The 23492-nt window shown below is 40.6% G+C and overlaps 3 protein-coding genes, 1 long non-coding RNA gene and 2 other non-coding genes across 7 annotated transcripts; 2 read left to right on the plus strand and 4 right to left on the minus strand.

The window, feature by feature from the left end:
* Positions 1-2941: 2941 nt before the first annotated feature.
* TRNAY-GUA (transfer RNA tyrosine (anticodon GUA)) lies at positions 2942-3014 on the plus strand. Its single transcript has one exon. It is a non-coding gene; the product is annotated as a tRNA-Tyr (tRNA).
* An 8296-nt stretch (positions 3015-11310) lies between these two features.
* TRNAS-GCU (transfer RNA serine (anticodon GCU)) lies at positions 11311-11383 on the plus strand. Its single transcript has one exon. It is a non-coding gene; the product is annotated as a tRNA-Ser (tRNA).
* Positions 11384-16409: 5026 nt separating this feature from the next.
* On the minus strand, positions 16410-17807 carry LOC149631196 (diacylglycerol O-acyltransferase 1-like). Its single transcript, XM_089851250.1, has 6 exons — positions 17767-17807; positions 17630-17704; positions 17280-17509; positions 16944-17007; positions 16669-16877; positions 16410-16591 (listed from the first exon to the last, which is right to left on the minus strand). The coding sequence occupies exons 3-6, from the start codon at positions 17406-17408 to the stop codon at positions 16445-16447; spliced, it is 549 nt and encodes a 182-aa protein (XP_089707376.1). The 5' UTR covers positions 17409-17509; positions 17630-17704; positions 17767-17807; the 3' UTR covers positions 16410-16444.
* Positions 17808-18497: 690 nt separating this feature from the next.
* LOC149631197 (uncharacterized) lies at positions 18498-18887 on the minus strand. Of its 2 annotated transcripts, none has more exons than XR_016374048.1 (2): positions 18679-18887; positions 18498-18612 (listed from the first exon to the last, which is right to left on the minus strand). It is a non-coding gene; the product is annotated as an uncharacterized LOC149631197 (long non-coding RNA). The 2 variants fall into 2 exon arrangements; XR_016374049.1 differs by having other exon boundaries at positions 18498-18633.
* Positions 18888-18953: 66 nt separating this feature from the next.
* Positions 18954-19782, minus strand: LOC149631198 (uncharacterized). Its single transcript, XM_089851233.1, has 4 exons — positions 19590-19782; positions 19431-19464; positions 19050-19231; positions 18954-18985 (listed from the first exon to the last, which is right to left on the minus strand). The coding sequence occupies exons 1-4, from the start codon at positions 19780-19782 to the stop codon at positions 18954-18956; spliced, it is 441 nt and encodes a 146-aa protein (XP_089707359.1).
* Positions 19783-19793: 11 nt separating this feature from the next.
* LOC149631199 (uncharacterized) lies at positions 19794-21913 on the minus strand. Its single transcript, XM_089851234.1, has 3 exons — positions 21838-21913; positions 21191-21322; positions 19794-19975 (listed from the first exon to the last, which is right to left on the minus strand). The coding sequence occupies exons 1-3, from the start codon at positions 21911-21913 to the stop codon at positions 19794-19796; spliced, it is 390 nt and encodes a 129-aa protein (XP_089707360.1).
* Between the last annotated feature and the right edge of the window lie 1579 nt (positions 21914-23492).

Genomic DNA, 23492 nt, shown 5'->3' on the forward strand with positions numbered 1-23492 from the left:
TTTTGGGCTTCCCGTGGCGCAATGGTTAGCGCGTTCGGCTGTTAACCGAAAGGTTGGTGGTTCGAGCCCATCCGGGAGCGGTGTTGTGAGGTCTCAGATGTGACGTATAAAGTCAAAGTTTTTCCACAATACCTGTCAACCATTGAATTTCAGAGCTTCCGTGGCTCAATGGTTAGCGCGTTCGGCTGTTAGCTGAAAGGTTGGTGGTTCCAGCCCACCCGGGAGAGGTGTTGTGGGTTCTCAGATGTGGCGTAAAAAGTCATAAGTTTTCCACAATACCTGACAACATTTTAAATTTTAAGCTTCCGTGGCGCAATGCTTAGTGCGTTCGGCTGTTAACCGAAAGGGTGGTGGTTCGAGCCCATCCGGGAGCGGTGTTGTGGAGTCTCAGATGTGACGTAAAAAGTCAAAGTTTTTCCACAATACCTGACGGCCATTTAATTTTTGGGCTTCCCGTGGCGCAATGGTTAGCGCGTTCGGCTGTTAACCGAAAGGTTGGTGGTTCGAGCCCATCCGGGAGCGGTGTTGTGAGGTCTCAGATGTGACGTAAAAAGTCAAAGTTTTTCCACAATACCTGACAACCATTGAATTTCTGAGCTTCCGTGGCTCAATGGTTAGCGCGTTCGGCTGTTAACTGAAAGGTTGAAGGTTCGAGCCCATCCAGGAGCGGTGTTGTGAGGTCTCAGATGTGACGCAAAAAGTCAAAGTTTTTCCACAATACCTGATGACGATATAATTTTTGGGCTTCCGTTGCGCAACGGTTATCGCGTTCATCTGTTAACCGAAAGGTTGGTGGTTCGGGCCTTCCGGGAGCGGTGTTTTGAGATCTCAGAAGGAACGTAAAAAGCCAAAGTTTTTCCACAATACCTGACAACATTTTAAATTCTAAGCTTCCATGGCGCAATGTTTAGTGCGTTCGGCTGTTAACCGAAAGGTCGGTGGTTCGAGCCCACCCGGGAGCGGTGTTGTGAGGCCTCAGATGTGACGTAAAAAGTCAAAGTTTTCCCACAATACCTGACGAACATTTATTTTTTGGGCTTCCGTGGCGCAATGGTTATTGCATTCGGCTGTTAACCGAAAGGTTGGTGGATCGAGCCCATCCCGGAGCGGTGTTGTGGAGTCTCAGATGTGTCGTAAAAAGTCAAAGTTTTTCCACAATACCTGACGGCCATTTAATTTTTGGGCTTCCCGTGGCGCAATGCTTAGCGCGTTCGGCTGTTAACTGAAAGGTTGGTGGTTCCAGCCCACCCGGGAGAGGTGTTGTGGGTTCTCAGATGTGGCGTAAAAAGTCATATGTTTTCCACAATACCTGACAACATTTTAAATTTTAAGCTTCCGTGGTGCAATGCTTAGTGCGTTCGGCTGTTACCCGAAAGGGTGGTGGTTCGAGCCCATCCGGGTGCGGTGTTGTGGAGTCGCAGATGTGACGTAAAAAGTCAAAGTTTTTCCACAATACCTGACGGCCATTTAATTTTTGGGCTTCCCGTGGCGCAATGGTTAGCGCGTTCGGCTGTTAACCGAAAGGTTGGTGGTTCGAGCCCATCCGGGAGCGGTGTTGTGAGGTCTCAGATGTGACGTAAAAAGTCAAAGTTTTTCCACAATACCTGACAACCATTGAATTTCTGAGCTTCCGTGGCTCAATGGTTAGCGCGTTCGGCTGTTAACTGAAAGGTTGAAGGTTCGAGCCCATCCAGGAGCGGTGTTGTGAGGTCTCAGATGTGACGCAAAAAGTCAAAGTTTTTCCACAATACCTGATGACGATATAATTTTTGGGCTTCCGTTGCGCAACGGTTATCGCGTTCATCTGTTAACCGAAAGGTTGGTGGTTCGGGCCACCCGGGAGCGGTGTTTTGAGATCTCAGAAGGAACGTAAAAAGCCAAAGTTTTTCCACAATACCTGACAACATTTTAAATTTTAAGCTTCCGTGGTGCAATGCTTAGTGCGTTCGGCTGTTAACCGAAAGGGTGGTGGTTCGAGCCCATCCGGGTGCGGTGTTGTGGAGTCGCAGATGTGACGTAAAAAGTCAAAGTTTTTCCACAATACCTGACGGCCATTTAATTTTTGGGCTTCCCGTGGCGCAATGGTTAGCGCGTTCGGCTGTTAACCGAAAGGTTGGTGGTTCGAGCCCATCCGGGAGCGGTGTTGTAAGGTCTCAGATATGACGTAAAAAGTCAAAGTTTTTCCACAATACCTGACAACCATTGAATTTCTGAGCTTCCGTGGCTCAATGGTTAGCGCGTTCGGCTGTTAACTGAAAGGTTGAAGGTTCGAGCCCATCCAGGAGCGGTGTTGTGAGGTCTCAGATGTGACGCAAAAAGTCAAAGTTTTTCCACAATACCTGATGACGATATAATTTTTGGGCTTCCGTTGCGCAACGGTTCATCTGTTAACCAAAAGGTTGGTGGTTCGAGCCCATCCCGGAGCGGTGTTGTGGATTCTCAGATGTGACGTAAAAAGTCAAAGTTTTTCCACAATACCTTACGGCAATTTAATTTTTGGGCTTCCGTGGCGCAATGGTTAGCGCGTTCGGCTGTTAATCGAAAGGTTGGTGGTTCAAGCCCACCCGGGAGAGGTGTTGTGGGGTCTCAGATGTGGCGTAAAAAGTCAAAGTTTTTCCGCAATACCTGACAACCATTTAATTTCTGAGCTTCCGTGGCTCAATGGTTAGCGCGTTCGGCTGTTAACTGAAAGGTTGGAGGTTCGAACCCATCCGGGAGCGGTGTTGTGAGGTCTCAGATGTGACGCAAAAAGTCAAAGTTTTTCCACAATACCTGATGACGATATAATTTTTGGGCTTCCGTTGCGCAACGGTTATCGCGTTCATCTGTTAACCAAAAGGTTGGTGGATCGAGCCCATCCCGGAGCGGTGTTGTGGAGTCTCAGATGTGACGTAAAAAGTCAAAGTTTTTCCACAATACCTGACGGCCATTTAATTTTTGGGCTTCCGTGGCGCAATGGTTAGCGCGTTCGGCTGTAAATCGAAAGGTTGGTGGTTCCAGCCCACCCGGGAGAGGTGTTATGGGGTCTCAGATGTGGCGTAAAAAGTCATATGTTTTCCACAATACCTGACAACATTTTAAATTTTAAGCTTCCGTGGCGCAATGCTTAGTGCGTTCGGCTGTTAACTGAAAGGTTGGTGGTTTCAGCCCACCCGGGAGAGGTGTTGTGGGGTCTCAGATGTGGCGTAAAAAGTCATAAGTTTTCCACAATACCTGACAACATTTTAAATTTTAAGCTTCCGTGGCGCAATGCTTAGTGCGTTCGGCTGTTAACCAAAAGGGTGGTGGTTCGAGCCCATCTGGGAGCGGTGTTGTGAGGTGTCAGCTGTAACCCAGAATATAAAAGTTTTTCCACAATACCTGAAGACCATTTAATTTTTGGGTTTCCTTTGCGCAATGTTTATCGCGTTCATCTGTTAACCGAACGGTTGGTCGTTCGAGCCCACCCGGGAGCGGTGTTGTGAGATCTCAAATGTAACGTAAAAAGTCAAAGTTTTTCCACAATACCTGACGAACGTTTAATTTTTGGGCTTCTGTTGCGCAATGGTTATCGCGTGCATCTGTTAACCGAAAGATTGGTGGTTCCAGCCCACCCGGGAGAGGTGTTGTGGGGTCTCAGATGTAGCGTACAATGTCATAATTTTTCCACAATACATGACAACATTTTAAATTCTAATTTTCTGTGATGCAAGGCTTAGTGTGTTCGGCTGTTAACCGAAAGGTTGGTGGTTCGAGCCCATCCGGGAGCGGTGTTTTGAGGTCTCAGATGTGACGTAAAAAGTCAAAGTTTTTCCGCAATACCTGACAACCATTTAATTTCTGAGCTTCCGTGGCTCAATGGTTAGCGCGTTCGGCTGTTAACTGAAAGGTTGGAGGTTCGAGCCCATCCGGGAGCGGTGTTGTGAGGTCTCAGATGTGACGCAAAAAGTGAAAGTTTTTCCACAATACCTGATGACGATATAATTTTTGGGCTTCCGTTGCGCTACGGTTATCGCGTTCATCTGTTAACCTAAAGGTTGGTGGTTCGAGCCCATCCCGGAGCAGTGTTGTGGATTCTCAGATGTGACGTAAAAAGTCAAAGTTTTTCCACAATACCTTACGGCCATTTAATTTTTGGGCTTCCGTGGCGCAATGGTTAGCGCGTTCGGCTGTTAATCGAAAGGTTGGTGGTTCCAGCCCACCCGGGAGAGGTGTTGTGGGGTCTCAGATGTGGCGTAAAAAGTCATAAGTTTTCCACAATACCTGACAACATTTTAAATTTTAAGCTTCCGTGGCGCAATGCTTAGTGCGTTCGGCTGTTAACCGAAAGGTTGGTGGTTCGAGCCCATCCGGGAGCGGTGTTGTGGAGTCTCAGATGTGACGTAAAAAGTCAAAGTTTTTCCACAATACCTGACGGCCATTTAATTTTTGGGCTTCCCGTGGCGCTATGGTTAGCGCGTTCGGCTGTTAACTGAAAGGTCGGTGGTTCGAACCCATCCGGGAGCGGTGTTGTGAGGTCTCGGATGTGACGTAAAAAGTCAAAGTATTTCCACAATACCTGACGACGATATAATTTTTGGGCTTCCGTTGCGCAATGGTTATCGCGTTCATCTGTTAACCGAAAGGTTGGTGGTTCGGGCCCACCCGGGAGCGGTGTTGTGAGATCTCAAAAGTAACGTAAAAAGCCAAAGTTGTTCCACAATACCTGACGGCCATTTAATTTTTTGGCTTCCCGTGGCTCAATGGTTAGCGCGTTCGGCTGTTAACTGAAAGGTCGGTGGTTCGAACCCATCCGGGAGCGGTGCTGTGAGGTCTCAGATGTGACGTAAAAAGTCAAAGTTTTTCCACAATACCTGACGACGATATAATTTTAGGGCTTCCGTTGCGCAATGGTTATCGCGTTCATCTGTTAACCGAAAGGTTGGTGGTTCGGACCACCCGGGAGCGGTGTTGTGAGATCTCAGAAGGAACGTAAAAAGCCAAAGTTTTTCCACAATACCTGACAACATTTTAAATTCTAAGCTTCCATGGCGCAATGCTTAGTGCGTTCGGCTGTTAACCGAAAGGTCGGTGGTTCGAGCCCTACCGGGAGCGGTGTTTTGAGGCCTCAGATGTGACGTAAAAAGTCAAAGTTTTCCCACAATACCTGACGAACATTTATTTTTTGGGCTTCCGTGGCGCAATGGTTAGCGCATTCGGCTGTTGACCGAAAGGTTGGTGGATCGAGCCCATCCCGGAGCGGTGTTGTGGAGTCTCAGATGTGACGTAAAAAGTCAAAGTTTTTCCACAATACCTGACGGCCATTTAATTTTTGGGCTTCCCGTGGCGCAATGGTTAGAGCGTTCGGCTGTTAACTGAAAGGTCGGTGGTTCGAACCCATCCGGGAGCGGTGTTGTGAGGTCTCGGATGTGACGTAAAAAGTCAAAGTTTTTCCACAATACCTAGGGTTGTAAATTTTCCGGAAAAATAAAACGCGGAAAATTTTCCGGAAACTTTTCCGGAAAATTTTCCTCTTAGCGGAAAATTTTCCGCTAATCGGAAAATTATAAAACTAGCAATTTTGTGAGCTTTGAATCAATTTATCTAACTTTTAAAGATTTAAAACATTCTCCAGTTATTTTGCCATATTTAGTAGATCTATTAAAGTAACACCAAATATTAGTGGTTGATTTTCCCATATTATGTGACTTTAAACAGGGTTAACAAACTTAATAATATTAACAACATAACACCTCGTTTCCCTTACAATGACGCAGACTATCACTATCCTTTATGCCTGATAATTTTAGTTTCACTTGGGTCTCTTAACGGTTAGGTCTCGACTCTCTAACGCCTTATACCGTCATAAGAGCAAACAGTAACCCTATGCATGCAAGCGATAGCAAATGAGTGAGCTTTTCCTATAGAAAATAGGGGTCACTAGACTCTGTGCCCTTGGACAATTTTTTACCCCTCCGAATTCACCTAAAACAAAATAATGAATGTTTTGAAAAGAAAGGCAATTGAAAAATTTTAAAGTTTTAACTTTTTAATTGAAAAACCGGTAGCGGAAAAATACGGAAAATTTTCCGGAAAAATATAGCTCGGTCATTTTCCGGAAAATTTTCCGAGCGGAAAATTTTCCGCGGGAAATTTTCCGACTTACAACCCTAACAATACCTGACGACGATATAATTTTAGGGCTTCCGTTGCGCAATGGTTATCGCGTTCATCTGTTAACCGAAAGGTTGGTGGTTCGGGCCCACCCGGGAGCGGTGTTGTGAGATCTCAAAAGTAACGTAAAAAGCCAAAGTTGTTCCACAATACCTGACGGCCATTTAATTTTTGGGCTTCCCGTGGCTCAATGGTTAGCGCGTTCGGCTGTTAACTGAAAGGTCGGTGGTTCGAACCCATCCGGGAGCGGTGCTGTGAGGTCTCAGATGTGACGTAAAAAGTCAAAGTTTTTCCACAATACCTGACGACGATATAATTTTAGGGCTTCCGTTGCGCAATGGTTATCGCGTTCATCTGTTAACCGAAAGGTTGGTGGTTCGGGCCCACCCGGGAGCGGTGTTGTGTGATCTCAAAAGTAACGTAAAAAGCCAAAGTTTTTCCACAATACCTGACAACATTTTAAGTTCTAAGCTTCCATGGCGCAATGGTTAGCACATTCGGCTGTTAACCGAAAGGTTGGTGGTTCGAGCCCATCCCGGAGCGGTTTTGTGGAGTCTCAGATGTGACGTAAAAAGTCAAAGTTTTTCCACAATACCTTACGGCCATTTAATTTTTGGGCTTCCGTGGCGCAATGGTTAGCGCGTTCAGCTGTTAATCGAAAGGTTGGTGGTTCCAGCCCACCCGGGAGAGGTGTTGTGGGGTCTCAGATGTGGCGTAAAAAGTCATAAGTTTTCCACAATACCTGACAACATTTTAAATTTTAAGCTTCCGTGGCGCAATGCTTAGTGCGTTCGGCTGTTAACCGAAAGGTTGGTGGTTCGAGCCCATCCGGGAGCGGTGTTGTGGAGTCTCAGATGTGACGTAAAAAGTCAAAGTTTTTCCACAATACCTGACGGCCATTTAATTTTTGGGCTTCCCGTGGCGCAATGGTTAGCGCGTTCGGCTGTTAACTGAAAGGTCGGTGGTTCGAACCCATCCGGGAGCGGTGTTGTGAGGTCTCGGATGTGACGTAAAAAGTCAAAGTTTTTCCACAATACCTGACGACGATATAATTTTAGGGCTTCCGTTGCGCAATGGTTATCGCGTTCATCTGTTAACCGAAAGGTTGGTGGTTCGGGCCCACCCGGGAGCGGTGTTGTGAGATCTCGAAAGTAACGTAAAAAGCCAAAGTTGTTCCACAATACCTGACAACATTTTAAATTCTAAGCTTCCATGGCGCAATGGTTAGCGCATTCGGCTGTTAACCGAAAGGTTGGTGGTTCGAGCCCATCCCGGAGCGGTTTTGTGGAGTCTCAGATGTGACGTAAAAAGTCAAAGTTTTTCCACAATACCTTACGGCCATTTAATTTTTGGGCTTCCGTGGCGCAATGGTTAGCGCGTTCGGCTGTTAATCGAAAGGTTGGTGGTTCCAGCCCACCCGGGAGAGGTGTTGTGGGGTCTCAGATGTGGCGTAAAAAGTCATAAGTTTTCCACAATACCTGACAACATTTTAAATTTTAAGCTTCCGTGGCGCAATGCTTAGTGCGTTCGGCTGTTAACCGAAAGGTTGGTGGTTCGAGCCCATCCGGGAGCGGTGTTGTGAGGTCTCAGATGTGACGTAAAAAGTCAAAGTTTTTCCACAATTCCTGACAACCATTGAATTTCTGAGCTTCCGTGGCTCAATAGTTAGCGCGTTCGGCTGTTAACTGAAAGGTTGGAGGTTCGAGCCCATCCGGGAGCGGTGTTGTGAGGTCTCAGATGTGACGCAAAAAGTCAAAGTTTTTCCACAATACCTGATGACGATATAATTTTTGGGCTTCCGTTGCGCAACGGTTATCGCGTTCATCTGTTAGCCGAAAGGTTGGTGGTTCGGACCACCCGGGAGCGGTAATGTGAGATCTCAGAAGGAACGTAAAAAGCCAAAGTTTTTCCACAATACCTGACAACATTTTAAATTCTAAGCTTCCATGGCGCAATGCTTAGTGCGTTCGGCTGTTAACCGAAAGGTCGGTGGTTCGAGCCCTACCGGGAGCGGTGTTGTGGAGTCTCAGATGTGGCGTAAAAAGTCAAAATTTTTCCACAATACCTGACGGCCATTTAATTTTTGGGCTTCCCGTGGCGCAATGGTTAGCGCGTTCGGCTGTTAACTGAAAGGTCGGTGGTTCGAACCCATCCGGGAGCGGTGTTGTGAGGTCTCGGATGTGACGTAAAAAGTCAAAGTTTTTCCACAATACCTGACGACGATATAATTTTAGGGCTTCCGTTGCGCAATGGTTATCGCGTTCATCTGTTAACCGAAAGGTTGGTGGTTCGGGCCCACCCGGGAGCGGTGTTGTGAGATCTCAAAAGTAACGTAAAAAGCCAAAGTTGTTCCACAATACCTGACGGCCATTTAATTTTTGGGCTTCCCGTGGCTCAATGGTTAGCGCGTTCGGCTGTTAACTGAAAGGTCGGTGGTTCGAACTCATCCGGGAGCGGTGCTGTGAGGTCTCAGATGTGACGTAAAAAGTCAAAGTTTTTCCACAATACCTGACGACGATATAATTTTAGGGCTTCCGTTGCGCAATGGTTATCGCGTTCATCTGTTAACCGAAAGGTTGGTGGTTCGGGCCCACCCGGGAGCGTTGTTGTGTGATCTCAAAAGTAACGTAAAAAGCCAAAGTTTTTCCACAATACCTGACAACATTTTAAATTCTAAGCTTCCATGGCGCAATGGTTAGCACATTCGGCTGTTAACCGAAAGGTTGGTGGTTCGAGCCCATCCCGGAGCGGTTTTGTGGAGTCTCAGATGTGACGTAAAAAGTCAAAGTTTTTCCACAATACCTTACGGCCATTTAATTTTTGGGCTTCCGTGGCGCAATGGTTAGCGCGTTCGGCTGTTAATCGAAAGGTTGGTGGTTCCAGCCCACCCGGGAGAGGTGTTGTGGGGTCTCAGATGTGGCGTAAAAAGTCATAAGTTTTCCACAATACCTGACAACATTTTAAATTTTAAGCTTCCGTGGCGCAATGCTTAGTGCGTTCGGCTGTTAACCGAAAGGTTGGTGGTTCGAGCCCATCCGGGAGCGGTGTTGTGGAGTCTCAGATGTGACGTAAAAAGTCAAAGTTTTTCCACAATACCTGACGGCCATTTAATTTTTGGGCTTCCGTTGCGCAATGGTTATCGCGTTCATCTGTTAACCGAAAGGTTGGTGGTTCGGGCCCACCCGGGAGCGGTGTTGTGAGATCTCAAAAGTAACGTAAAAAGCCAAAGTTGTTCCACAATACCTGACGGCCATTTAATTTTTGGGCTTCCCGTGGCTCAATGGTTAGCGCGTTCGGCTGTTAACTGAAAGGTCGGTGGTTCGAACCCATCCGGGAGCGGTGCTGTGAGGTCTCAGATGTGACGTAAAAAGTCAAAGTTTTTCCACAATACCTGACGACGATATAATTTTAGGGCTTCCGTTGCGCAATGGTTATCGCGTTCATCTGTTAACCGAAAGGTTGGTGGTTCGGGCCCACCCGGGAGCGGTGTTGTGTGATCTCAAAAGTAACGTAAAAAGCCAAAGTTTTTCCACAATACCTGACAACATTTTAAATTCTAAGCTTCCATGGCGCAATGGTTAGCACATTCGGCTGTTAACCGAAAGGTTGGTGGTTCGAGCCCATCCCGGAGCGGTTTTGTGGAGTCTCAGATGTGACGTAAAAAGTCAAAGTTTTTCCACAATACCTGACGACGATATAATTTTAGGGCTTCCGTTGCGCAATGGTTATCGCGTTCATCTGTTAACCGAAAGGTTGGTGGTTCGGGCCCACCCGGGAGCGGTGTTGTGAGATCTCAAAAGTAACGTAAAAAGCCAAAGTTGTTCCACAATACCTGACGGCCATTTAATTTTTGGGCTTCCCGTGGCTCAATGGTTAGCGCGTTCGGCTGTTAACTGAAAGGTCGGTGGTTCGAACCCATCCGGGAGCGGTGCTGTGAGGTCTCAGATGTGACGTAAAAAGTCAAAGTTTTTCCACAATACCTGACGACGATATAATTTTAGGGCTTCCGTTGCGCAATGGTTATCGCGTTCATCTGTTAACCGAAAGGTTGGTGGTTCGGGCCCACCCGGGAGCGGTGTTGTGTGATCTCAAAAGTAACGTAAAAAGCCAAAGTTTTTCCACAATACCTGACAACATTTTAAATTCTAAGCTTCCATGGCGCAATGGTTAGCACATTCGGCTGTTAACCGAAAGGTTGGTGGTTCGAGCCCATCCCGGAGCGGTTTTGTGGAGTCTCAGATGTGACGTAAAAAGTCAAAGTTTTTCCACAATACCTTACGGCCATTTAATTTTTGGGCTTCCGTGGCGCAATGGTTAGCGCGTTCGGCTGTTAATCGAAAGGTTGGTGGTTCCAGCCCACCCGGGAGAGGTGTTGTGGGGTCTCAGATGTGGCGTAAAAAGTCATAAGTTTTCCACAATACCTGACAACATTTTAAATTTTAAGCTTCCGTGGCGCAATGCTTAGTGCGTTCGGCTGTTAACCGAAAGGTTGGTGGTTCGATCCCATCCGGGAGCGGTGTTGTGGAGTCTCAGATGTGACATAAAAAGTCAAAGTTCTTCCACAATACCTGACGGCCATTTAATTTTTTGGCTTCCCGTGGCGCAATGGTTAGCGCGTTCGGCTGTTAACCGAAAGGTTGGTGGTTCGAGCCCATCCGGGAGCGGTGTTGTGAGGTCTCAGATGTGACGTAAAAAGTCAAAGTTTTTCCACAATACCTGACAACCATTGAATTTCTGAGCTTCCGTGGCTCAATAGTTAGCGCGTTCGGCTGTTAACTGAAAGGTTGGAGGTTCGAGCCCATCCGGGAGCGGTGTTGTGAGGTCTCAGATGTGACGCAAAAAGTCAAAGTTTTTCCACAATACCTGATGACGATATAATTTTTGGGCTTCCGTTGCGCAACGGTTATCGCGTTCATCTGTTAACCGAAAGGTTGGTGGTTCGGACCACCCGGGAGCGGTGTTGTGAGATCTCAGAAGGAACGTAAAAAGCCAAAGTTTTTCCACAATACCTGACAACATTTTAAATTCTAAGCTTCCATGGCGCAATGCTTAGTGCGTTCGGCTGTTAACCGAAAGGTCGGTGGTTCGAGCCCTACCGGGAGCGGTGTTTTGAGGCCTCAGATGTGACGTAAAAAGTCAAAGTTTTCCCACAATACCTGACGAACATTTATTTTTTGGGCTTCCGTGGCGCAATGGTTAGCGCATTCGGCTGCTAACCGAAAGGTTGGTGGATCGAGCCCATCCCGGAGCGGTGTTGTGGAGTCTCAGATGTGACGTAAAAAGTCAAAGTTTTTCCACAATACCTGACGGCCATTTAATTTTTGGGCTTCCCGTGGCTCAATGGTTAGCGCGTTCGGCTGTTAACTGAAAGGTCGGTGGTTCGAACCCATCCGGGAGCGGTGTTGTGAGGTCTCAGATGTGACGTAAAAAGTCAAAGTTTTTCCACAATACCTGACGACGATATAATTTTAGGGCTTCCGTTGCGCAATGGTTATCGCGTTCATCTGTTAACCGAAAGGTTGGTGGTTCGGGCCCACCCGGGAGCGGTGTTGTGAGATCTCAAAAGTAACGTAAAAAGCCAAAGTTTTTCCACAATACCTGACAACATTTTAAATTCTAAGCTTCCATGGCGCAATGGTTAGCGCATTCGGCTGTTAACCGAAAGGTTGGTGGTTCGAGCCCATCTCGGAGCGGTTTTGTGGAGTCTCAGATGTGACGTAAAAAGTCAAAGTTTTTCCACAATACCTTACGGCCATTTAATTTTTCGGCTTCCGTGGCGCAATGGTTAGCGCGTTCGGCTGTTAATCGAAAGGTTGGTGGTTCCAGCCCACCCGGGAGAGGTGTTGTGGGGTCTCAGATGTGGCGTAAAAAGTCATAAGTTTTCCACAATACCTGACAACATTTTAAATTTTAAGCTTCCGTGGCGCAATGCTTAGTGCGTTCGGCTGTTAACCGAAAGGTTGGTGGTTCGAGCCCATCCGGGAGCGGTGTTGTGGAGTCTCAGATGTGACGTAAAAAGTCAAAGTTTTTCCACAATACCTGACGGCCATTTAATTTTTGGGCTTCCCGTGGCGCAATGGTTAGCGCGTTCGGCTGTTAACTGAAAGGTCGGTGGTTCGAACCCATCCGGGAGCGGTGTTGTGAGGTCTCGGATGTGGCGTAAAAAGTCATAAGTTTTCCACAATACCTGACAACATTTTAAATTTTAAGCTTCCGTGGGTGATACTAGTTTACCTAATTTTTTTTTTGCTACGGATTTTTGCTAACCCGGCATAACTCTCAGAATTTCTCAGAAAATTAAACGGCGTCTGCTTATGCGTCTGCTTATACTGTAGTATGCCTTTGACAAACCTGAATGAAAATGAATTAACCTAAATGAATATAAATTAAGCGTTAGTTGTTAATTAAAATAAAAGATGTAGAGAAAATAATAGAAAAGCGACTTCCCACAATATATTAAAGTAAATTTAAAGTAAAACTGCGACTAAATAACTGTATTTAAACCTATTAATTTATTTATAGAAATTCATAACTCTTTAGTACACAAAATTATGATGGTATTACCAAAAAAACACTTCATGAAACTACTTTTCGCAAAGAAAATACCGGGAAACATTAGAAAATACGTTTTTAATTGATACTTAATTGTTCCCAAGCGATTTTACCCCTTTGCTCGTTAAATTAAGAGGTGGCATAGATTTTCTACTTGATAACCTTTTTTCTTTGAGTGCTTGAAGGGGAAGTGTACGGGTATGGGAACTATTGTGGAAGGGGAGGTATACTAATTCAAAATGAAATAGTTCATAAAATTAGTTTTTACAGAGATTCATTACTGTTATTTAATTGTTCCCTAGGGTTTTTCTCGTTTGCTCGACATACACTTATGACAGTAGTAATATTTTCTAATTTATCAACGCTTTTTCCGAGTACAAACACCAGAAAACTTTATAAACATAATTATTGATTAATATTTAATGATTTCCAAGCGTTTTTACCTGTTTGCTCGCTTAATTACGGGCTGGAATAACGATTTTATTTTTGCTAACCATTCTTGCGTGCTTAAAGGAAAAGCGTTCTTGCAGGGGAACTATAGGGGGAGGGGAGGTATTACAAACCAAAATTAAAACATTGAATAAAATTGGTTTTCCCCAACACTTTCTCAAAAAACTTCATATTTAAAATTTATAACTGATATTTAATCGTTCCCAAGTGTTTTTATTAGTTTGCTCGTCAAAATTACACCCGGCATAACGCTTTTTTTTTGCTAACCCTTCATAGATGGCTATAGCTCCGCCGAGGAATGAAGGCTCGCCAAAGTTCGAGGCAGCTAATGGCATAAGCGTCTAATGTACGTCCGTAATGACAGTAGCAATATTTTCTATTTAATCTACGATTTTTCCCAGTACAAACACCAGAAAACTTTAGAAACATAATTATTCATTAATATTTAATCATTTCCAAGCGTTTTTACCAGTTTCCTCGCTTAATTACGGGCTGGAATAACGATTTTATTTTTGCTAACCATTTTTTCGTCTGCTTAAAGGAAAAGCGAACTCGTAGGGGAACTATAGGGGGAGGGGAGGTATTACAAACCAAAATCAAAACATTGAATAAAATTGGCTTTTCCCAACACTTTCTCAAAAAACTTTAAATATATAATTTAAAACTCATATTTAATCGTTTCCAAGCGTTTTTATTAGTTTGTTCGCCAAAATTACACCCGGCATAACGCTTTTTTTTTTGCTAACCCTTCATAGATGGCTATAGCTCCGCCGAGGAATGAAGGCTCGCCAAAGTTCGAGGCAGCTAATGTCATAAGCGTCTGATGTACCTCCGTAATGACTCTGGCAATATTTTGTATTTTATCAACGCTTTTTCCCAGTACAAACACCAGAAAACTTCAGAAACATAATTATTCATTAATATTTAATCATTTCCAAGCGTTTTTACCAGTTTGCACGCTATATTACGAGCTGGAATAACGATTTTAATTTTGCTAACCATTTTTTCGTCTGCTTAAAGGAAAAGCGTTCTTGTAGGGGAACTATAGGGGGAGGGGAGGTATTACAAACCAAAATTAAAATATTCAATAAAATTGGTTTTTCCCAACAATTTCTCAAGAAACTTCGAATACATAATTAATAACTGACATTTAATCGTTCCCAAGTGTTTTTATTAGTTTGCTCGTCAAAATTACACCCGGCATAACGTTTAATTTTTTGCTAACCCTTCATATATGGCTGTAGCTCCGTGTCAACCAATCACAGGGATGAAGGCTCGCCAAAGTTCGAGGCAGCTAATGGCATAAGCGTCTGATGTACGTCCGTAATGACAGTAGCAATATTTTCTATTTAATCTACGCTTTTTCCCAGTACAAACACCAGAAAACTTTAGAAACATAATTATTTATTAATATTTAATCATTTCCAAGCGTTTCTAACAGTTTGCACCCTATATTACGAACTGGAATAACGATTTTATTTTTGCTAACCATTTTTTGGTCTGCTTAAAGGAAAAGCGAACTCGTAGGGGGAGGGGAGGTATTACAAACCAAAATCAAAACATTGAATAAAATTGGTTTTTCCCAACAATTTCTCAGGAAACTTCGAATACATAATTAATAACTCATATTTAATCGTTTCCAAGCGTTTTTATTAGTTTGCTCGTCAATATTACACCCGGCATAACGTTTTAGTTTTTGCTAACCGTTCATAGATGGCTATAGCTCTACAGAGGGATGGTTGGCTCGCCAAAGTTCGAGGCAGCTAATGGTATAAGCCTTTAATGTACGTCCGTAATGACAGTAGTAATATTTTCAATTTTATCAACGCTTTTTCCCAGTACAAACACCAGAAAACTTTATAAACATAATTATTGATTAATATTTAATGATTTCCAAGCGTTTCTTCAGTTTGCACGCTTAATTACGAGCTGGAATAACGATTTTATTTTTGCTTACCATTCTTGCGTGCTTAAAGGAAAAGCGTTCTTGCAGGGGAACTATAGGGGGAGGGGAGGTATTACAAACCAAAATTAAAACATTGAATAAAATTGGTTTTTCCCAACAATTTCTCAAGAAACTTCGAATATATGATTTATAACTCATATTTAATCGATTCCAAGCGTTTTTACTAGTTTGCTCGTCAAAAATACAGCCGGAATTTTGATTTTCAGCATTTAAAATGTCAATGGGGCAGTTGGTCGGGTCGTCACAGAATACTCCAAGGGGCTAGGTTTATAATACCCATTACCCTTGAAAGTTAGTGATACAAAAAGAAATGTGCCTTCTTTCGAATGGTATATTGTACAATGTTATGCCGGGCTGCCTGTAGTTCAGAAACCCGTCTGCTTTTGTCCTCCAGGTAGCCCGACCTTCTGGTGTAAATGGTATGAATCGCCTGGAGTGTGGCGCACTCCTGTAAGCCAAGCTTCTGGGCGTTAAAGTTTGAGGGAATAAGACACATGTCGGCGATCCTACCCTATAGGTGCAACTCCAAAGTAAACCCATTTCCTTCCCTGCATAAACACATACTGAAACCTGATTAATCGCATCCTTGCCGCGGTCCTCTGACCCAATTTGCATAGAAACCTCAAATAAAAAAAAACAATGGTATGAATCCTCCATGTGATGTTGTGTGTGAACTATCTAATTGTAGCAGACGACGCGTCCATTTGGCCAAGATGATTTGCAGTTCAAATCGCGTTTTAAGCCTTGGCACATGCATCGGGAATAAGATGGATTAAAAAAAATTGAACATAACTAGATTGGTATATAAAAATTTATTTCAGTAAAAAAAATGTCATTTTGATCATTTCCGTTTTTATGGCAAAAAACACTTTGCTTACAAATTGTTGTAGAAAAAAAGATAACTACGAGACTTAATTAAATTTTAACAATCACTGGGAGAAAAACTAAGAGACAAAACATGTTCACCATTTGCAACCGACTAGGTTTATAATTGGCAAGAACTTACGTGTGTTTGTGAATGTGTGCAATCAGGGGACAACTAATCTCAATGAAAATCAATATTTATCTTTCTATAAATCTCAAGGAACGTTTCTTTGGCACTTAGTTAAAAAAATACAAAACAGAATTAACGGGGAGGAGTTAAAATTGTAATTAATTAGGTGATGATTAATATAATTGTTAATTAGTGGTAGTTTAATTAAATTATAAAATGGAGTCTCACTAATTGTAAATATCTATACAATTGTCACCATTTCTTTGTTATTAAAATTAATTAATATTTTTAATTTGTACCCCTTTTTTAGATTTAATTATTTTTTTGTTTAGGGGCTTAAAAAGGTCAAATTAATTAGCTCGGGCTAAATTAATTACGTAGTAATCATGGTAATACATCAAGATACAAAGTGGTTGACCAATAATAAGGGATAACCAAACGGCCATGCTGCCGTATTGATCATGGAGAAAGGCTTTAACAAAATACGCAAATGGAACCTGAAAATTAATTATTTATAAAGCTTAGTTAAATTAATTGTAGTTAATTAGTAAATGGGGATGTGATTATAGATTACCTGTAATAACATGCCAGAAAACGCCCAGACTCTGAACATTTTAAGAGGGACCCTAACAAGATACTCGTGAAAAAATGCGGAAACGAAAAAGACGGCAATATACGCCATCTGTTTTGAAACTCCAAAACCAAGGAGCGGTTTGTACAGGTGCCTTAAACACCACCTGTGAACGGGAATGTTCCAATTGGCCCAGAAATAATTCACCGTTTCTAAGTTATCATAGAAATTTAATTAATTAGTTGATCATTATAATTAATTAATTAATTAATACTTACCACCAATCTTTGATGAATGAAAAAACCAGTAGAAAAATATTAACCAAATGAAATGGTTAGGAACCTGTAAAAGATTTTATTTAGACACATCTGATTGGCTCTTCGATTACAGTAGTACTCAAAGTCAACCTTATTCCCCATAAGTGTGTTAAGGCTTAACGCGAGATCATTTAAATGATACGTCGTGTGCTTAAAAGTCGAAAATATTGGAACATTTCGACTCATAAGTAGACGACTCATTTTTTACCCATCCAGATTTTTTAGTTAAAAATCAACCGTTAAGCCTTTGTACACTCCTCGGGAATAAGGTAGACTGAAGTTTTTAATTTTAATTACCGATAATTTTAGTAGTCTCTCCAGCATTCTGGATAAATCAATGTCCTGTAAGGGTTTCAGGGAATTGTTAATGGCAGGAACCATCCATTGTTGAACCAAGGCCAAAATTAATTGCAATAAAAAGAGCATTTCTACAATTCTTTTTATCAAAAAACGTTTACGAATTCGCGTTGAATGCGGGAAATTTAATTCGTAACACAATGTGGGAGCGAATAAGAAATAATATAAATCTGAAATTAATAATTATTAATTATTACATTTGTAATTACATGATGTAAATAAATTAAAATAATTAATTATTTACATCATTTAATTATTGAATAAAACTTTGTATATTAAATTAAACCGACCTCCAAAATTGAGGTTATTTGGATAAACTTCAAGGTCAACTTTTGAACAAGTTCCGTTAGAAATTCGCGAAGATGCTAATGAAAATTAAATTAATAATAATTAAATAGGAATTTCAACAATAAATAAATAAAGTTACTTTTTTGATCGCCTGATGATCTTCGATGCCTCCACCGTGATTTTGAATATTTTCACTGCACCAATAATTAACCATATGGTAAGACACCAACATTAACTTTAGTTGAATCTAACTTATTTAGTATATTTACCCATTACTTGTTTTTTAGGTTTGTGAACAACTAACACTGCGGTACAAAATAAGAAATTGAAGTTAAGTATTTTTACAACTTATTTTAAAAATATTCATATTTACTTACGTCAAGATAAAGCCAACTTCTTTTTATATTTTACTCAGTCATTTTTTTTAATTTAATTAATTTTTTTTAAATTAAAATTAATCAATTTTCAGTTACATATTCACATAATTTTTTTAAGTTAATTTTAATGACATTTAATAAATTAATTTTAATTAATTTGAATAAATTTTTTAAATGAAATTCAAAGAATTGTTTTTAAATCAAAGTAAATTTTTTTTAAATGAAATTCAAAGAATTGTTATTAAATCAAATTGAATTTTTTTTTAAAAATGAAATTCAAATAATTTTTTTAAAATAATATTCAAATAATTTTTTTTAAACTATAGTAATTCCAATGATTTTTTCTAATTAAGTAATTTCAATAATTTTTTTTAAATTTAAAAATTGAAAGAATTTTTTTAGAATTCGTTCAATTTTTTTTTTTAAATTTCCAATAAATTTGTATCGAAATAAATTTTAAAATTACAATATCTTTAAATTTCAATGAATTTTTCTTCTGTTAAAATTAAACGAATGAAACTAAGATAATTATTATTTTTTGTTTTTAGGTTCCGTTAGAATTTTTTTTTTCTATATTGACTGAATCTCACATCCATTGATGTTCTTTCCTAAGAAATTAAGTTTGGAATCTAGACACGAAATCCTCAAAATATTAATAATAATAATAATCTTACTTTGTCTACCATTCTGGGATAGTCTTCTTCAATGAACCGAGGGTTTAAATTTAATACTACTCTCCTTAGCCAGTTACTATTTTGTTCTCCTTTTGGAGGCAAAGGTTCATCAGCATCGGTTTCCTTGCAACTTGACTGTGTGGAAGTTGTTATTTCATTCATTATAGGTTCTTTTGAAGCATTGTTTTCAATATTTTTTTTTGAGACACCACTAGGTTCATCACGAAGTAGTTCATCAGTTTTATCAATGAAACGTTAAATAAGAACTTCTGCCTTTACAAATGATACTTAATTTTTCGGAAATATGCTGCCAAATTTTCAACTATACTCTCAAAGTATTTCTTTGCTTAAAAAATTATCTCTTGAATTACCTTCTTCGTTGTTATCCAAGTTCATTTTGTTTAACCCTGACTTCAGCTGATCGACGCTAATTATTTTTTTCTCATTACTTTTTTTTGGCGCGTATTCGTTTATTTTAACTGTGGGCTGCATGTTACTCGATAAGAATGATGTTATGTGTTTTGGAAGTTTGTCATATTCTGGGTCACCGTTTCTAAAAAATGTTTTGAATTGTTAATATAACATGGTTGAAGTTAAGTTAATTGTAGTGTTTGATGTTCAATGGGAAAGGCGCCCTCGACTGCCCTCTATTATAATTTTTCATCTCTGGGAATGGTAGGTTCGATATCCCGTATATATTCATTCATCTCTCTTTAATGGGCAGACGAATAAGCCTTACCCTTGTTACTTACTTAAGAATTTCATCTAGCGAAATCAAGTGAAAAGCTAAAATTAAAATAAGAACCAATCAATCCTATTAGTTTACTGCAACCAAGCACACACAAATGTAACTTTTTAGTCTTTACCAAGCACCTATAAATGGGATTATTATCGAAGCGCTTGATACTTACAGGAAAAACCCTCCACATTCTGCTTAATGAAACTGAGAAATTCATTTCGGCCTGGAGATGGCAATGGTGTAATTAAAATTAGTTCTTTCAGTTCTTTATTTTTAATTTTGGCAAGTAGTCTAATGGTATTAATTTTCAGGTTGCTCAAAATATTAGATTGTTTCGTTCTTGCGTACTGTAAAAATTTCCACATTGTATAAATATTTAAGTTTCATTAGTAAAAATTGAATAAATGCCATCTTTTTTTAATTCCATGTTCCCTGTAGACAAAATTATTTTATTTCCGGGAATTTTCCCTATTACTCTCGTAAGATCTTCCAATCTTGAACTATACCTTGCAAAACCTATTACCCGATGCCTGTAATTATTACGGTCCCACTGAATACCTTCATGAATAAAAATTATATTTAAAATTAAAATTTTCCATAAAAACCTTTAAAACTTGTTAGTTAAATTATTCTAAATTTCCAACTTTAAATTTACAATGATAGAAAGTAGCGCAGCTTCTTATTAGCCCTTAACATGCTGGTTAATTATCTACACAGAAAATTTATCTTGCGAATGACACGAACCAATTAGAAGCCTTACATTATCTAAAATTATTTTTTTCCCCCATAATGCTAATAGACGATTTTTACGGTATTACTCCCATTAACTGCAGATTACTCATGCATTTTGAAATAAAGAAATGGTTTTCTACTCAAAACTATTTACTTTCTTCATAGCCCATGCACTTCAGCAACTCTAGGGCGACAAAATCTCCAACACCAACAAACCCCAGGAAATTAGGAATGTCACCTACATAATCAAAAAATAATGCAAGCAAGTCAGTCATTGTTTAGCCCTTAATTGCTGAAATATGTAAAATTTATCTTGTTTCTTAACATTTCATGCAGGGTTCATACAACTTTTGGAAAACAAATTTACCAGAATTTTCCAGGTTATTCCCGTATATGGAGTATCCTATGGAGCAAATGCTAATGAAGGAGGGGGCAAATAGGACTAATACATAATCAAAGGACATCCCCGCATCTCTAATATAACCTGAGTTACGAGCCTCCAAAGTATAGTGTAATATTAATCCTATGGCGGGTATGTTCACGAACATTTCGCTTAATTACTCGGCCCCTGTTTGACACAAATTTCCATAAAAATTTTAAATTTCCCTAAAAATTCGAAATTTCCCTGAGGTTTTTTCAGCTATTTATTTCCGTGATTTTTACAGGTTTGTATGAACCCTGTCATGGTAACGCATAAAAATTGTTTGTAAAGACTATTTTCTTTCACACACGCAGCTATTTACTAAATATCAAGGTTGGGGTGCGGCTGTTTTACTTTTAAGTCAAAATTAAGTCACCGGTATCAGCCCCGCTTCTCTAAAGACTACAAATTAGATTCAATGACAACAGGACATTTCTTTTAGAACCTGTACGTAAAACCCATGCCTCTAACATCTCAAATACCTACTCAAAACCAGAAATTTTAATACTCATAACATGTGCTTTCATGCACCCGTCAAACTAAGAAGCTTGCAAAGGCAAATTACGTTTCCTTATTTTAAATTTTATGCATGCATTATGAAAAAGAGACGATCATCTTACTTGGGTTTTCCATTTCATTTTCTTCGGTGTTCTTATTTTTACTTTGGCTTTCCCTTTCATTTTCTTCGGTGTTATTATTATTACTTCGTCTTTCCATTTCATTTTCTCTGGTGTTATTACTCTTACTTCGTCCTACGATAATTCATAGAAATTAATTTATTAGTATAGGTCGTTTGCCCACATGAAGGATTCTAACAATTTACACGTGAAGGTCCGGCTCCCTGGAGGACAATAGCAGACCGGCTTTTGTCCTCTAGTTAGCCAGGCTTCACGGTGCAAATCATATGAATACTCCATGTGAGTAAACCATCTATTCAAAAATATATCCAATGTAACTACTCGAAATTATATTTAAATTTTAAAAAACAAAATTGTAATGGCTTTAAACGAGCAAAGAAATACTACTGCTTTCATAGATTATTGTTAGAGAATATAAGTGGCATTATATCCCAGAGATCTGTATTCACATAGAGATATTATTTTAATTAAATCTGTATCAATTAATGAGAATTAGGTCCTTAGAAACATTACTTTAGAATAAATAAGCTTCATTTCACAGAAGCAGCCCAACAGTGGCCAAGCCAACACGCCGCACGCGTGTACATGCAAAGGCCCAACGAAATTTACAAATTTAAGATTTAACTCACTATTGTATTCGTTAGAAGCGTCACGCCTGTATTCTTTAGAATTTTCTCTGCTCCTCTTTCTGTACCTCGAATCCATATTTTTACGTTTTTTTAATAACTATCAATTTACCAATTTTTAAAAAGAAAACGAGCGTATTAGAGAGCGAAGCCGTTGACATCCATTCACACACGGGTGACACGAGGCATCGGAGGCAAGAAGAACAAAGAAAGAATAAAATCGCAATCATGAAGTTGAGCCGCTGAGCAAGAGAATGGCTCTACGGGGTTTAAACAGTAGTTTAAAAACCAAAGCTGTAAATAAGGATATTCATACACCCTTTCTACCAGTCTAAGAGGGAAAGTCGCGGGGGTAAAACTCTGCCTTCCATCTCGCATTTTAGCGCCTGCGCTGTACACGTTTTGGAGCTGAGAGTGCGCAAACACGGCACGGGAGCAACCCCCGTCTTATCTCCCAGGGAGATATCAAGGGAGGAGACTCAGGAGTGTCAAAGATAGAAGGGGGAAGGCAAGCTATAAGGGCCGGGCACCATGGCTCTCAAGAGCACCTACCTCCGGGCACAGCCGAGGAATAAGAGGTCACGTGATCCTTTGAGAAGGAAATTCAAAAAGGGTAAACACGAAAATACGGTTAGAGGCTCACACTACACACGTGACACTACAGGGAGCACTATTTTTGTGCTCACTGTATCTCCCGATACTAAGGGTTGCCAATGCCAACCCCCCTTTTCCCGTCGAAAGGGTGTATTAGTGGGGAACAGAGTCCCATTCAGGGTGGGAAATAAGGATATTTTTTTAAACAGGACATTAGGTAATTGACCGAGAGCCCTTGGCCTCAAATAAATAAAATGGTCCTTGACCAGGGCAAGGCGTACGCTAAACTAGAGAATTGCATAATAAAAAGATTTCAGTTCATCTCTGGACTCTCATCACCCTTGAATTTTCAGTGTGTTTACAAGAACCACTGAGAAAATTCACATTTATTTCTTAAACTAGAGAAGATAATTGTGAAACTGGTCATTTCCCCTGTGCCACCGCCTTTTTTCCCACGTGGGCCCACATTATCACAATATTTTAATTGGTTAATTATTCTAGGGGGTTGCAATAATTAATGTATCGGAAAACATTTACTACTCTGCTAGATTAGTGAGCCCACAGATATTTTTGATTACTTGTAGCAGAAGGGAATAAGAGAGAAGGGAGACATTAGAGCCTGCTTTGGTAACGAGAGTCCGACCAACCTCAAGAAAACCGCGAAAACTTTGCGCAAGTACACAGCTTTGAACCAATTTACTGCAAACATAGTTCTTTAAGTTCTCCGCGGTATCAGGCGGCCTATTTGTCTGCTAGATTTTCATTCTCCAAAGGCTTAGGGCAGTCCATGTTTCGTTCTTGTGTAATTATAACCTCAAGTATGTAATTTATTGAAACTAATTTTTCAATATTAATTCAGAATAATTAGTTTTCATCTATTTATTATCTTCAAATTATCTGATTTTGGTATGTTTTCAATTAACGTGGATCTAAATTAATTGCACAGCTTGATTTCGCTCATCAACATGAAATTCGGCCATTTTTATCTCCTTCAATGTAAACTTGTAAACAAAACTACTTTTTATGCGTCAACCGAGACGTCACCCTCTTGTGTGACGTCACAG

The sequence above is a fragment of the Phalangium opilio genome, unplaced genomic scaffold, assembly GCF_054372755.1.
Source record: "Phalangium opilio isolate 3A_F unplaced genomic scaffold, DU_Popi_V2 ptg000101l_1, whole genome shotgun sequence".
NCBI lineage: Eukaryota > Metazoa > Arthropoda > Arachnida > Opiliones > Phalangiidae > Phalangium > Phalangium opilio.